This window comes from Diabrotica virgifera, chromosome 6 (assembly GCF_917563875.1).
Source record: "Diabrotica virgifera virgifera chromosome 6, PGI_DIABVI_V3a".
NCBI classification, from domain to species: Eukaryota; Metazoa; Arthropoda; class Insecta; order Coleoptera; family Chrysomelidae; genus Diabrotica; species Diabrotica virgifera.
In genome coordinates, this window is record NC_065448.1 from 204,599,034 (window position 1) to 204,614,074 (window position 15,041).

At 31.3% G+C, this 15,041-nt stretch overlaps 1 protein-coding gene across 6 annotated transcripts in view; it reads left to right on the forward strand.

Moving 5' to 3' along the window:
- Positions 1–15,041, forward strand: part of LOC126886681 (GTPase-activating protein skywalker) — a 400,554-nt gene that overhangs the window by 149,863 nt on the left and 235,650 nt on the right. For all 6 annotated transcript variants that reach the window (XM_050653674.1, XM_050653672.1, XM_050653670.1 and 3 more), the window contains one exon: positions 4,103–4,227. In XM_050653674.1, the coding sequence (XP_050509631.1) occupies positions 4,103–4,227 (125 nt within the window). The remainder of the gene's footprint in view (positions 1–4,102; positions 4,228–15,041) is intronic.

Genomic DNA, 15,041 nt, shown 5'->3' on the forward strand with positions numbered 1-15,041 from the left:
TAAATATGCACTGGAGTACAAAATTAACCGGACACTTAGATTTTTTTCTAAAAACTGGCGTTTTAAAAAGTTTAAGATGTTCCCAATTGAGTATTTAATAAAAAACAAGATTTAAAAATCCAATTTATTACAATTCAAGAATGTTACACAGTGTGTACTACCTGAAGGAGTCCTAATTACGGCTCCCGTTCGACCAGGCATACTTCGGATTAAGGCAGCAAAGCCTGGGGGATTTGCTCCCATTCGTCACGAACTGCTTACTCCAAATCATTCATTGTTTCAAATTCACCATGGTTACGTCGAATACATCATCCCAGAATATCCCATGTATGCTCTATTGCAGCGGTTCTCAATCTTTTTGAATCATGTACCACCAAATACTTTTTATTATTTTTGGTACCACCTAACTAAAATATCTACCTAGCTAGGTGATCTAATTAACTATAATAGTGGTGCTGATTTTGGCTGTTTTTGCGTTTTGGTACCACCTCAACTAATGATATGTACCACCAGTGGTACATGTACCACAGATTGAGAACCGCTGCTCTATTGGATTTAAGTCTGGACTCCTTGGGGGCCCTGGTAATAAACGAATCCCAACATCATCCAAGTAATCCCGTGTTGTTCTTGCGATGTGCGGCGAGCATTATCTTGCATCAGACGAAAGTTGTTTGCAACAAATGGCACTACTTGATTTTTTAAACATTGCTCAATATACCGTTGAGCGTTCAAATTGTCGCCTTGAATTATAACAAGTTCTGTAGGAGCCTCTAGGGAAATGCCTGCCCACACCATTATACCGCCATCGCCAAATTGAACTCTCTGAGTAACACAATATTGCTGATAACGTTCATCAGCTCTTTTCTAAATCCTAGGCTGCCCATCTGATGAGTATCTGTTAAATCTTGATTCATCCGTGATAAGCACAGCACTCCAATCGTTAATATCTAAATTAAGATGTTCGCGAGCGAAGTGTAAACGTTGCCTCCAATGATCTACTGATCGTCTGCTGGGTTATCATTGCGCATTGTGAAAATCGCTGGAATGGTTAAAACAATACCGGGTCTAATGGTCTACCTTATTGCATCTATTACAAGTTTCTTAAGAATTGTTATTTAAGAAAATTTAACCAAAACAGCGCTGATTAATTCTGTTATTGCTCCATTTTCCCTAGTTTGTTTTAATATTCAAGCACGTATCCTGAGGATTATCTAATAAATTCTCTTCATTCATCAACAGACCATTTTGAAGTATTTATGGTACCTTTACCACACAAATGGCTGATTGACTTTTCCATGACTTATTATTATCTTCGAAGTAATATTTATTTCACAAGAAAAGGAGGATTATGGCAATATTATCACCAATGAAGGTATTTTCTATCCAGGTGATTTTTTTAATTTCTTAAGCCTGGGTTTCCTCGAAAGCGGCACTGACAAACTGCGACCGTAACACTGCGATGAATGACGTCAGATTACGGTGAAAAATTCAAGGTTCTTCACTGCGGCAATCCTTGGAACGCATCCTTGGAAACCACTGTTATTATTTTGCGTGGTACAGTTTTTTATGACGTCATTCATCGCAGTGTTACGGTCGCAGTTTGTTGGTGCCGCTTTCGAGGAAACCAAGGCTTATAGTATGATAGAATTGATCCAAAAGATGGCATAACCCAGACATCCAAAGTGAAAGTTATCATCCAACACCAAATTGCTCTATATGGTCCACATAATGTTCAGAAAAAAGTCACACCATTTTGAGCGTCGGGTTTGGGGGGGAGAGGGGGAGAAATCGGTAAATTCGTAGTTTTTTACGTTTTTCGTCAATATTTCTAAAACTGTGCGGTTTAGCATGAACATCCTTCTATACAAAAATATTCTACATTAAATTTTCCTTCTAAAATGAACGGTTCGAAAGTTACGGAGGTAGTATAGTATAATTGGTCCAAAAAAAGACCTAACCCAGACATTCAAAATAAAAGTTTTCCTCCTACACCAAATTGTTCTATATGGTTCACATATGGTTCAGTAAAAAGTTACACCATTTTGAGCGTCCGGTTTGGGGGAGATGGGGAGAAGTCGGTAAATTAGTAGTTTTTTTACGTTTTTCGTCAATATTTCTAAAACTATACTTTAGCGTAAACAATGTTCTATACAGAAATGTTCTACATAAAATTTAAAACAATAAAGTTCTATACATAATTGTTATAAAATCAACGGTTCCAGAGTTACAGAGGGTGAAAAGTAGAGGTTTTAGATACTTTTTATATTTTTTGGGTAATTGATGATGATTTTGGGTGGTGAGGTTGACGTTTCTTCAAGAGCTTATCACTAACATACCATCGGCCACGAAAAACACAATCCTGTTAAAGAAAGTCAGTAGGAAATTGCCCAAAAAATATAAAAAGTATCGAAAACCTCCACTTTTCACCCTCCGTAACTTTGGAACTGTTGATTTTATAACAATTATGTACACGACCTTTTCTGTTTTAAATTGTATGTAAAACATTTTTGTATAGAACATTGTTTACGCTAAAGCATAGTTTTAGAAATATTGACGAAAAACGTAAAAAACTACTAATTTACCGACTTCTCCCCCATCTCCCCCCCCCCCCCAAACCGGACGCTCAAAATGGTGTAACTTTTTACTGAACAATATGTGGACCATATAGAACAATTTGGTGTTGGAGGAAAACGTCTACTTTGGATGTTTAGGTTAGGCCTTTTTTTGGACCAATTATACTATACTACCTCAGTAACTTTGAAACCGTTCATTTTAAATAGAGCCTTTTTTATTTCAAGTTTAATGCAGTACATCTTTGTATAGAAGGTTGTTTATGCTAAATCGTATAGTTTTAGAAATGTTTACGAAAAACGTAAAAAACTACGAATTTACCGATTTCTCCCCCTCTCCCCCCAAACCCGACGCTCAAAATGGTGTGTCTTTTTTCTGAACATTATGTGGACCATATAGAACAATTGGGTCTAGTTATACCATACTATTAAGTCTACGTGAAGAAAATGTCAGCCGTACACAGTTTGGTTTTCGTAATGCAGTTGGTGCGATATAGGCTCTCTCTGTAGTAAAGAAGTGCTATTTCAACTATGTAGAGACGTAAATTGAGATATTTATGCATGCTTCATTGATTACCATAAGGCGTTCGATACAGTAAAGCACAACAAGCTGATAGAGATATTAACCAATATTGGAATAAACACCTGTAATTTTAGAATTACCTGGCGCAAAATTTCTGTCGAATTGTCTTTAAATGCATTTATTTTTTACGAATCCTGAGAAAACTAATAATATAAGTATTTTTAAAGAATTTAAACGCAGAATGAAATATAACAGTATTACCGAGTGGTGAAAGTCACTTATAATAAACAAAAAGTTTCTTTTGAATCATATATTTGAAATTAAAAATCACACTCAGTGTTATCTTTTTTTCACCCGTGTAACTTATTAAAATATACATTATAGAAGTTCTCAGGGTCTTTCGATCCTCGGTGATACCGTAATCTTTCATTCTGCATCTAAATTTTTCAAAAATACTTATTAGTTTTCTCAGAATTCGAAAAAAATTAATGCATTTAAAGAACATTATACCAAAATTTTGCGCCTACGCTCTTAAATACATTTTTGTAATCAGTATTTCAAAAGCTTTTAAATATACTTTCCTATTTAAAAAATCAAAGGTATGATTGTCACCTGAAGAGGGATGGCGTAAGGTACGAAACATTGGTGCTAAAATATACTATGATTATTTTAAAAATCGACCTATCAGAGCGTTTTGCTTATGTGCTAAAAACAAATAAGTTAATAGGGCGGGGCAACACTTATTCCAGTGCACTACAATCGAAAAAATGAAAGATTACCCATGAATGATCACATCAATCACTTTTTTTGTATTTGCTGTCTTTTTCTATAAATAACAAACGTTTGCTATAGAAAAAGACAGCAAATACAAAATAAGTGATTGATGTGATCGTTCATGGGTAATCTTTCATTTTTCCGACTGTATAATATAACGTTGCTGTACTTTAATTTGTAGTGGTCTTTGCCCTTTGCTATTCCATGTTATACTAACTTCTAATTTTTGTTGCAGAAGAGGAGGCATATCACTGTATGGCCAGTTTGGTAGCATCGAAAGAAAAAACATTCATCACACAAACAAAACTTTTATACGAAGTAACGTGGAAGACTGTCATGCAAATATGCAAAAAACATGTGGTAAGTCAGTCATATCCTATTTTATTATTGGGAAAGATTTTTTCTGTAAGAGTTTCGTGAAGAGCCTATTAATGGGGTAGGCGCAAATTCTTGGTCAAATGCTATTTAAATGCATTTATTTTTTAGAATCCTGAGAAAACTAATAAATATTTTTGAAAAATTTAAACGCAGAATGAAAGATTACATTATTACCAAGGGTCGAAAGTCCCTTAGAATAAACCAAAAGTTTTTTTGAATAAAATATTTGAAATTAAAAATCACACAAAATTTTCTTTTTTGTTCACCCTTGTAACTTTGACCTTGTAACCTTGTAACCATTAAAATAAACACTTGAGAAGTTTTCAGAGAATTTCAGCACTCGGTAATAACGTAATCTTGCGTTCTGCGTTTAAATTTTTCAAAAATCCAGATTAGTTTTCTCAGGATTTGAAAAAAATGAATACATTTAAATAGCATTGGACCAATATTTGGCGCCTGTCCCCTTAAGCTCTGGTGCGTAATAGGCTCAACTATACGAGTTGTGTATGTACTATAATACTTCTCTTACAAAGTATTAAGGAAAATGTATCGTTTTCCGTAGCAATGAAAAGATAGCATATGAAATATAAGTGATCTGGAATGGAAGAATATTATTATTGATTATAGAAAAAAAATTAAATATTATTTTAATCCGTGTTAATATATATTTTATTTATACAATTAACACAACTTAGTATACACTTATTTATAGGACGGAATTATCGTCTTTCAATATTTAAACGATCAGATTAAAGAACTCTGTTTTTAGAATAGCAGTTAATATTTAATATACCCATTAAATAGTCGTTAAAAAAACTTATTGATTTGCCGCAAGCTTTGAAAAAAACTTTTTCATCTTCCAGTAAGTTCTGGAATATTTTTAATCCAAGACGTTACTTATCTTTCGGCACCTCAAATAAGCACGAATGTGCAGTGAGCACGCAAAGTTTGGAATAAATTCATTTTTTTTTGTGAATGAGGATTTAAAAAAAATCCCGAAACAGGTTGATTATTTTTAAATTATGGCTTTTTGACATATATATATATATATATATATATATATATATATATATATATATATATATATATATCATACTAGTGACGTCATCCATCTGGGCGTGATGACGTAATCGATGATATTGTTAAATGAGAATAGGGGCCCTGTGCTAGCCCACATACAATTCTCTATTCCATAATTTATTTAAATCAAAATACATTTTACTGCTGTCATAAAACAGAAGAAAATGTTTATTTGACAAATAGGTTAATATTGCTTTTAGCTTAAATTCAATGTTAAAACTGCCACCCACCTGCCTCTTGGCAATTTGAACATTTAGTTTAAGCGAAAAGCAATGTTTATTTGTAAAATAAACATTTTTATCTGTTTTCCAACCTCAGTAAAATTTATTTTGAATTAAATAAGTTACATACATTCTTCTTTTTGTGTCAATTAATTTAATTCAAAACAAATTATATTGGGCGCTCTGTCTAAATAATTATTCTAATGTTTATATTAGCTAAATATACTTGAATAACCTTTCAAATGAGCTAGCACACGACCCCGATTCTCATTTAAAAAAAATCATCGGTTACGTCATTACGCCCAGATGGATCACGGCACTACTGTGATATATATGCCAAAAAATCATAAATTAAAAATAAATTGACACTGGAGTGGGTCATAAATATAAAAGAATATTGCTCCTTAAGTTAACAATTAATTTTAGAATATGCCTTGAAACGAATTTACAAAAGCTATACCATTTCAGTTATGGGGGCGACTGAATTCGAGTAGGTTTTGTATGCAGAATATTACTTACATATTCTATTCTATTTCGGTCCAGAAATTAACTGTATTGGTGTGGGATTTGTAAGCGAAATTTTTGATTATTATTGAGCAAATGTCTACTGTTTCAGTGATGTAAGTAAACCTAATCAAATATTTACTTAAGTGGATTTATTTATTATATCATAAAATTTAGATAGGTTTTGAAAATTAAAATGAATATATATATTTGGATAATATTAAAAATTAAAGACAAATGAATAATTACTAATGTACGAGTATATACAGCATGTCCCTGTAAGTTGGAACCATATGGAAAACTTTTTTATTATTGATTTTACAAAAAAAGTTATTCTTCATAAAAAGTTCTGGTCTAAAACCGAAGATGCAGTCATCTGATATCAAGTTTTATCAATAGTATACGAGAGATGTCAAAAAGTATGATTTTGTCTCAAGAGTAAAGTACCTTTATATATTTCACAAGATTGAAAATTTGACTTGGAAAATTTGAAAAAAAGATACTAACAGGCACTTCAACTCTTCAGTGTTCGAAAAACGTTCACAAACATAGTAGTATCAGTAATTTTATTTTCTTACAATACAGTAATCCACCCAGGTGATTACCTGTTCATCATCATTCAGCATATACTTGTCCACTGCTGAAGATAGGCCTCCCGTAGTTCACTCCACAAATTCTGGTCCTGAGCCGCTTGCATCCAATTTTGACATATCCGCTTCAGGTCATCTGTCCATCTTGTTGGTGGCCGTCCTCTATTTCGAAAGGCAGCCCCTTCTGTCTGGGTCTCCACTGAAGAATACGTTGCGTCTATCTGCCGTCCTTCGTTCGCGCGACATGCTCTGCCCAGTTCCATTTCAAGTTCGATATTCTTTTGATTGCATCGGTTACTTCCGATCTGCGGCGCAATTCTGTGTTGGTTATTCGGTAGGGTTAATCCCAAGATGGACCGCTCCATTGCCCTCTGTGTTTTTGGAATTTTGTTTGCGGACGTTTTAGTGAGCTTTAGCGTTTCCGCACCGTAGGTTAGAACCGGCAGCATACATTGATCAGAGACTTTTCTCTTTAAGCAGTTGGGAAGAGTTGATTTGAAAAAGTCTCTTAGCTTTTCATAAGCCGCCCAAGTCAACCCTATTCTACGTATTAATTCATTGGTTTATTTGGCTCTACTTAAACGAAGCAATTTGGACTTGGAGAAAGAAATGAGCGAGGAGACCGACTGGGTGAATTTGTGGCAGAAGAAGAGTTTGTGATTACTAACACTTACTTCAAACTCCCTTACAGAAGATTATATACATGGAAATCACCTCAAGATACTCTAGGCCGCATAGTGAGAAATCAAATACATTACATAATGATTAATAAAAGATTCCGTAACAACATAACATCAGTCAAGACATACCCAGGAGCTGATATTAAGTCAGACCATAACCCACTGATTGGCAAAATTAAGCTCAGGCTAAAGAAGGTTAGACGTAGTGTCAATCCAAAATTCGACATCAGGCTATTAAAAGACCAAAACACAGAACAGAGTGTAAAACGGTATATACAGAACAACTTGAATACCGTTATTCAATCGGATGTAATGGACCAGGAGATAGAAAAGTTGCATACAGTTTCACAAGACATACGTGAGCAATTCCTCAAACCACCAAAAATAAAGAAGAAATTGTGGATGACAAACGAGATTTTAGATATGATGGAAGAGAGGCGAAAGTCCAAAGATCAGGACATGTCATTATACAAAAGAATAGATAAAGAGATCAAAAAAGCAATCAGAATAGCTAAGGATACACGACTAAGAGAACAGTGTGCGGAAATCCAGCAATTGCAACATAAACACGATTTATTCAATATGCACAAAAAAGTTAAAGAAGCTGCAGGCTTCTACCTAGTAGAGTTGGGTGCTATAGGGTGCTATAGTGCTATAGTATATGCTAAATATGCACTTGTCATAAAGTTCTTCTCATCACTAACGGATGTAAGACAGATACTATACTCTGTTTTTAAATCAGGAGTAATTCAAATTTACCGCACCGTAAAGTAATGCTTGTTTCTAATTGGTCCAACCTTGGCCAATTTACACCACTGTTATGCAATTTTTACACTAATGATATTTAGGAAATTTTGACACTATTGGTATTTCATAGGTTAATAAAGTTATAACAGCGATTCTGTGTGTTTTCTGTGTTATTCCTTTAATTTTTAGATTTTTAGTCTGCTTTTATATAAAAATAGTTGTTTTTAAATCTCTTTAGCGATGTATTAGTGTAATATAATATTTATGGATTACCATCAAGGCAGATATGATCAACCAAAAAAGAAGATGTATTTGTTGATTTTTCTAGTGGACTTTCTTGGTTGTGAATCTGTCTTTTTAGTTTACGCCTCTTGTTTTAAAGACAAAGCAATATTTTTCGTAAACGACCTTCGTATGTACTTTGCGACTACAGTAATAGTCTGGGCTGATTATCGGAGAATAGGCCATTTTTGGGAAAAGTTATTTACCAGCAATTTTATTGCTGGAATCGAATTATAAGATCCTATATATTAATAATATAGGTATGCAAAGTCCTCAGATAGTGTGCTACTTTTTTTATGAACAAAATGGCGCCCGAAAATCGTGTTTTTTTCAATTATTGCTCTATAACTCCGAAGATTTTAATTTTACAACAAAAACACTCAAATAAAAATTCACCGTGATTAAATTCTGCATAGAGACGTGTTTTTCCCGATCTGCTCGGATGAAAATTTTCCTCGGAAAATGCGGGTTTTCCCAACAAAATCTTTAATTTTCAAATAAAGTTTTAGATAAGTAATTATCTACCAATAATTAAATAATTTGGTGACTTAAAAGCCTTCTTGGCTTAGATTATAGTTCCAGAAGCTGATGAAAATTAAAAGAATATTTTAGCAACAATTCAATTGTTAATTAATAATTCACGGTCGCAATAATAACCAAAATAATTATGATACACTGATCAAACTTTGAAATCTTATAAAGATGAGATGGCTATTTAACATTTTGTCGACAAAATATAAATTTTTTATTTTTTTGCATAATCTTTTAAATGTTAAAAAAAATAGTTATAAACAAATTAACGTTTCTCAGAAAGTTTTTATTATATTGTAATTTTAAAAAATAGCTAAAATGCGCATTTCAAATATCTTGAAAATGAATGCTTTAAAACTTTTTTGCAACCATTTGCAAAAAAGTTATGAAACAGCAAAGTAAACATACGATTACTACGGTGTTTATAATTTTTTTAATTCTTTCAAAGCGTAGAAGTGAGTTTAAAGTACAAGCTAATTATTTACAAATAAATATCGATTATCAATTTAATGGTTATATTTTAATTAAAGATTATAAATATATTCTTTTGTAATTTACACGCGCGAAAGTAGAATAATACAGTATTGTAGCTAAAATTTTCACTCGGAGCGACGACCGGCCGCGCGAGACGTACACTTTTATAAATAATGTATGCTGCGTGTCAGTCGCTTCGAGTGAACATTTTAGCTCCGACTCTGTATCAGGCCTACTTTTGCGCTAAAAATTACAAAAAAAAGTAATTTTAATCTTTGATTAAAATATAACCATTGCACTAATTTTTGACATTCTTTGTGAGTAATTAGATTGTACCATAGACTCACTTTTAAGCTTTGAAACAATTAAAACAAATTATAAACAACGGAAAAATCGTATATTTACTTTGCTGTTTCATAATTTTTTTGCAAATGGTTGACAAATTTTTTTAAAGCATTCATTTTCAAGACCTATGAAATACGCATTTTAAGTATTTTTTAAAATTAGAATATAATAATCATTTTCTGAGAAATGTTAATTTGTTTATAACAATTTTTTTAAACATTTAAAGATTATGCAAAAAAATGAAAAATTTATATTTTGTCGACAAAATATTAAATAGGCATCACACCTTTATAATCTTTTTAAGTTTGATCAATGTCTCATGATTATTTTGGTTGTTATTGCGACTGTAAAATGTTAATTAGCTATTAAATTGTTGCTAAAATATTCGATTCATTTTCACCGGCTTATGAATTTATAATCTATACCAAGAAAGCTTTTATTTCACCAAGCTATATAATTATTGATAAATAATTACTGGCCCAAAAAATTTATTTAAAAATTCGAGATTTTGTTGGGAAACCCCACATTTTCCGAGGAAAATTTTCATCGGAGCAAATCGGAAAAAACATGTTTCTATGTAGAATTAAATTGGGGTGAAATTTTATTTGAGTGTTTTTGGTGTAAAGTTAAAATCTTCGGAGTTATAGAGCAATAATTGAAAAAAATAAGATTTGTCGGCGCCATTTTGTTTATAAAAAAAGTAGCACACTATCTGCGGACTTTGCATACCTATATTAATAATATATAGGACTTATAATTCGATTACAGCAATAAAATTGCTGGTAAATAACCTTTCTTTGTACTTTACTAATAATACCAGCGTATTATAACTATTTTTTTTTTCAAAATTTAAAGATTATGCAAAAAAAAGAAAAATTTATATTTTGTCGATAAAATATTAAATAAGCATCTCATCTTTATAATCTTTATAAGTTTGATCAATGTATCATGATTATTTTGGTTATTATTGCGATCGTAAATTGTTAATTAACAATTGAATTGTTGCTAAAATATTCGTTTAATTTTCACCGGCTTCTGGAATTACAATCTATACCAAGAAAGCTTTGATGTCACTAAGTTATTTAATTATTGATTAATAATTACCTACCTAAAACTTTATTTGAAAATTAGAGTTTTTGTTAGGAAAACCCGCATTTTCCGAGGAAAATTTTCGTCGGAGCAAATCGTGAAAAACATATCTCTATGCAGAATTTAATTGCGGTGAATTTTTATTTGGGTGTTTTTGTTGTAATGTTAAAATCTTTGGAGTTAATTGAAAAAAATACGATTTGTCGGCGCCATTTTGTTTATAAAATAAAAAAATATGAAAAAAAAGTTTTTAGGAAACGCTTTTCTTTAGTTCCGGGTGACTAAAATTAGAAATATTAAAAAATCAACTAAAAAGCAAAAAATAAAAAAAATTGAAAAAATCCAACACATTCGTCAAAGAAAAGCGTGGGGCGTCTTCATCGAATAAACGGTTTTCGCCCCACGCTTTTCTTTAACGAATGTGTTGGATTTTTTCAATTTTTTTTATTTTTTGCTTTTTAGTTGATTTTTTAATATTTATAATTTTAGTCACCCGGAACTAAAGAAAAGCGTTTCCTAAAAACTTTTTTTTCATATTTTTTTACTTTTTAGTCTTACACTTTTCAAACATTAAAATATATCGTCATGTTTATTAAAATATGTATATAAAACATATGATATACAAACATAAAAAGTAGTCGGAATCGGCAAAAAATTTGAAACTTTAGAGTTTATTTATGAAGCATAACGTAAACAATTAACGTAAAAAGTGAAATTATGTATAGTTCATATCATTAGCTACAATCCGTAAAAATTTCAAATTTCTAGATTGTAAAAAACAAGAGAATTTAAGCGTTTTCCATTAAAATCGTTTTTTTAACAATTATTAAACATAAACAAAATTTTTTTATTGACTATTCGTGTATTGTTCCCGCGAATGCATATGTCTGCAAATTTTCATTCATTTGCATTGATGAAAAGGCAAGCAAATTGACCTCTAAAAATTTGACGCAAACTATTGAACTAAAGAAAAGCGTTTAAAAAAAAGAAGGATGTGTGTAACTTATTAAATTTAAATTAAAATACATTTTACTGCTGTCATAAACCAGACAAAAATGTTTATATCACAAATAATCATTGCCTTTCGCTTAAATTGAATGTTAAAACTTCCAAGAAGCAGGTGGCTGGCGGGAGATGGCTTGAATATTCAATTTAATCGAAAAGCAATGTTTATTTCTGTAATACACATTTTTTCTGTTTACGGGCAACTGTAAAATGTATTCTGAGTTAAATAAATTACATACATTCTTCTTTTTGTCAAATAATTTAATTAAAAAATTATTTTTGGACACCCTGTACAAATAATTATATGAATTTTTACATTACTGAATAAAGAATTGAATTGCCTTTCAAATGAGCTATCGCATATCCCCTATTCTCATTTAAAAAAATCATCGATTGCGTCATCGCGCCCAGATGGATGACGTCACTAGTATGATATATATGCCAAAATATCGTAATTTCAAAATAAAAATCGACCTCTTTCGAGATTTTTCCTTAAAGTCGCCTTTTTACGAAATAACGAATTTATTCCTTTCATTTGCATCATACTGTATAAACAAACATATGAGTGTTCAAAATTTAAAACTTTATTGTTTATTTATGACGCATAACGTAAAAAATTAACGTAAAAAGTGAAATTATGTATAGGTTATATCATTAGCTACAATCCGTAAAAGTTTCAAGTTTCTACATTGTAAAAAACAAGAGAATTTAGGCATTTTTCCATTAAAATCGTTTTTTTTTTATTTAAAAAATTAATAAACATAAACAAAAATGTTTTGTTGTCTATTCGTGTATTGTTCCCGCGAATGCATATGTCTGCAAATTTTCATTCATTTGAATGGAAGAAATGGTAGTCAAATTAACATCCAAAGATTTGACGCAATCTATTGAACTAATAGGTCTGGATCCCGCGTATGAAAAAAAAGTTGATTAATAGCAAGCTGAAAATTTGTTAATAGCTTAAGGGTGTCTAGTCGGATAAACTTTGATATATGGGAACACTGGAACAGGGGCAGTTTTAATTGTGGAACAGTTTAAAAATTTGGAACGGTCAGACCGCGAAAACGGCACACTTATTTTGTCCGACAGAATAGACTTAAACTCTCCGAACAGAGATTAAACTCTCATGCAAAAATCAGACTGCTATTTATCACCTGTCATAATTCCTGTCATTTGACATATTCTACATGTTCCACTCATTAAAACGCCCATTTGGTGATAAATAGCAGTCTGATTTTTGCATGAGAGTTTAATCTATGTGCGGAGAGTTTAAGTCTGTTCTGTCGGACAAAATAAATGTGCCGTTTTCGTGGTCTGACCGTTCCAAATTTTTAACCTGTTCCACAATTAAAACTGCCCCTGCTCCAGTGTTCCCATATATCAAAGTTTATCCGACTAGACACCCTTAAGCTATTAACAAATTTTCAGCTTGCTATTAATCAACTTTTTTTTCATACGCGGGATCCAGACCTATAAATAAAAGCGTTTAAAAATCATCGATTACGTCATCTCGCCCAGAAGGATGACGTCACTAGTATGACATATATGCCAAAATATCGTAATTTAAAAATAAAATCGACCTCTTTCGGGATTTTTCCTTAACCCTGGATTGCTACACTTATTTTCTAAACTCAATCTGCTACATCGAGGTACAGTGGTACCCCAAATAAAATCGACCTAAAATATTTATATATGTATGTTTTAAGAACTTATGACAAAAACAATCTTAAGATAACATGCTAAGAATTTATTTTGTATACAAAAATATTTTATTATATTATTATTCACAAGTTTATTTTCATATTTTCTACACCCACTACTGCAAATTGGTGTAACTTACAAACAAGGTTGGGGTACAAGTGTACCCTAGGCAGCATTCCAGGGTTCAAGTCGCCTTTTTACGAAATAACGAATTTATTCCTTTCACTTGCATCGTACTGTATAAACAAATATATGAGTGTTCAAAATTTAAAACTTTATTGTTTATTTATGACGCATAACGTAAAGAATTAACGTAAAAAGTGAAATTATATATAGGTTATATCATTAGCTACCATCCGTAAAAGTTTCAAGTTTCTACATTGTAAAAAACAAGAGAATTTAGGCCTTTTTCCATTAAAATCGTTTTTTGTTATTTAAACAATTAATAAACATAAACAAAAATTTTTTGTTGTCTATTCGTGTATTGTCACCGCGAATGCATATGTCGGCAAATTTTCATTTATTTGCGTGGAAGAAAAGGTAGTCAAATTAACATCCAAAGATTTGACGCAATCTATTGAACTAAATAAAAGCGTTTAAAAAAGTAGCACACGATCTGCGGACTTTGAATACCTATATTATTAATATATAGGATCTTATAATTCGATTCCAGCAATAAAATTGCTGGTAAATAACTTTTCCATGAATTTTACTAATTAGCCCAGAGTATAAATAATGTATAACATTGTGTACATGCCATGCTACAGTAAATACGTAAAAATAACTCAATTATTTCAAACAACTCTCATTAACCTGCTACTATATAATTTTCCAATTCTGCCGTGGACCTCCGATTGTCAAAATTAAGGTCTACCAGTGCATTCGAAAACCTTGACCTAAAATTGAAGCCGAACTTGTTGGGTACGTTATTAATAAAATTGGCAATAATCATTATTGAAATTAATCGATATATGAAATCTTTCGCTGTGGCCCTTCTAAAAATATGTTTAATTGTATTTTATATTTATATATACAGGGTGTTTCAGGACGAGCTTCTGAAACACCTTGCTATAGACACTTTTTTTTATTTATTTATTTATAGTAAATACAAATGACCTGGTTTCTTGAGACTAATCCAGGTCGTTTCCTGATGGGATTACAATAGTTGATACCTATAATTTTTATTTGAACAATTTTTTAATTTATGGCCCTAATCTATTACTAATTCTGAAAATTATAAATAATTCTAATAAATAATTCTAATAAACAATTTTAATAAACAATTCTAAACAATTTTAATAAACAAAATATAATTTTTAATTTATTTTTTTTTATTTTAAATTTTATTTATTTTTTTTGTGAAAATAATTTTTATAGTGCTTCCAGTTCTCATTCTCAGATGAGAAATGCCAGCACTATTAATCTAAAAATAGTCAGAAATAATTGTAAGTGTAGATCTATTTGACTTGTATAATATTCCCAATGGTATTTCGGTGAGCCTTAGACCCTTAGCCGAAAATATCCATTGAATTTTTTATTTTTTATTT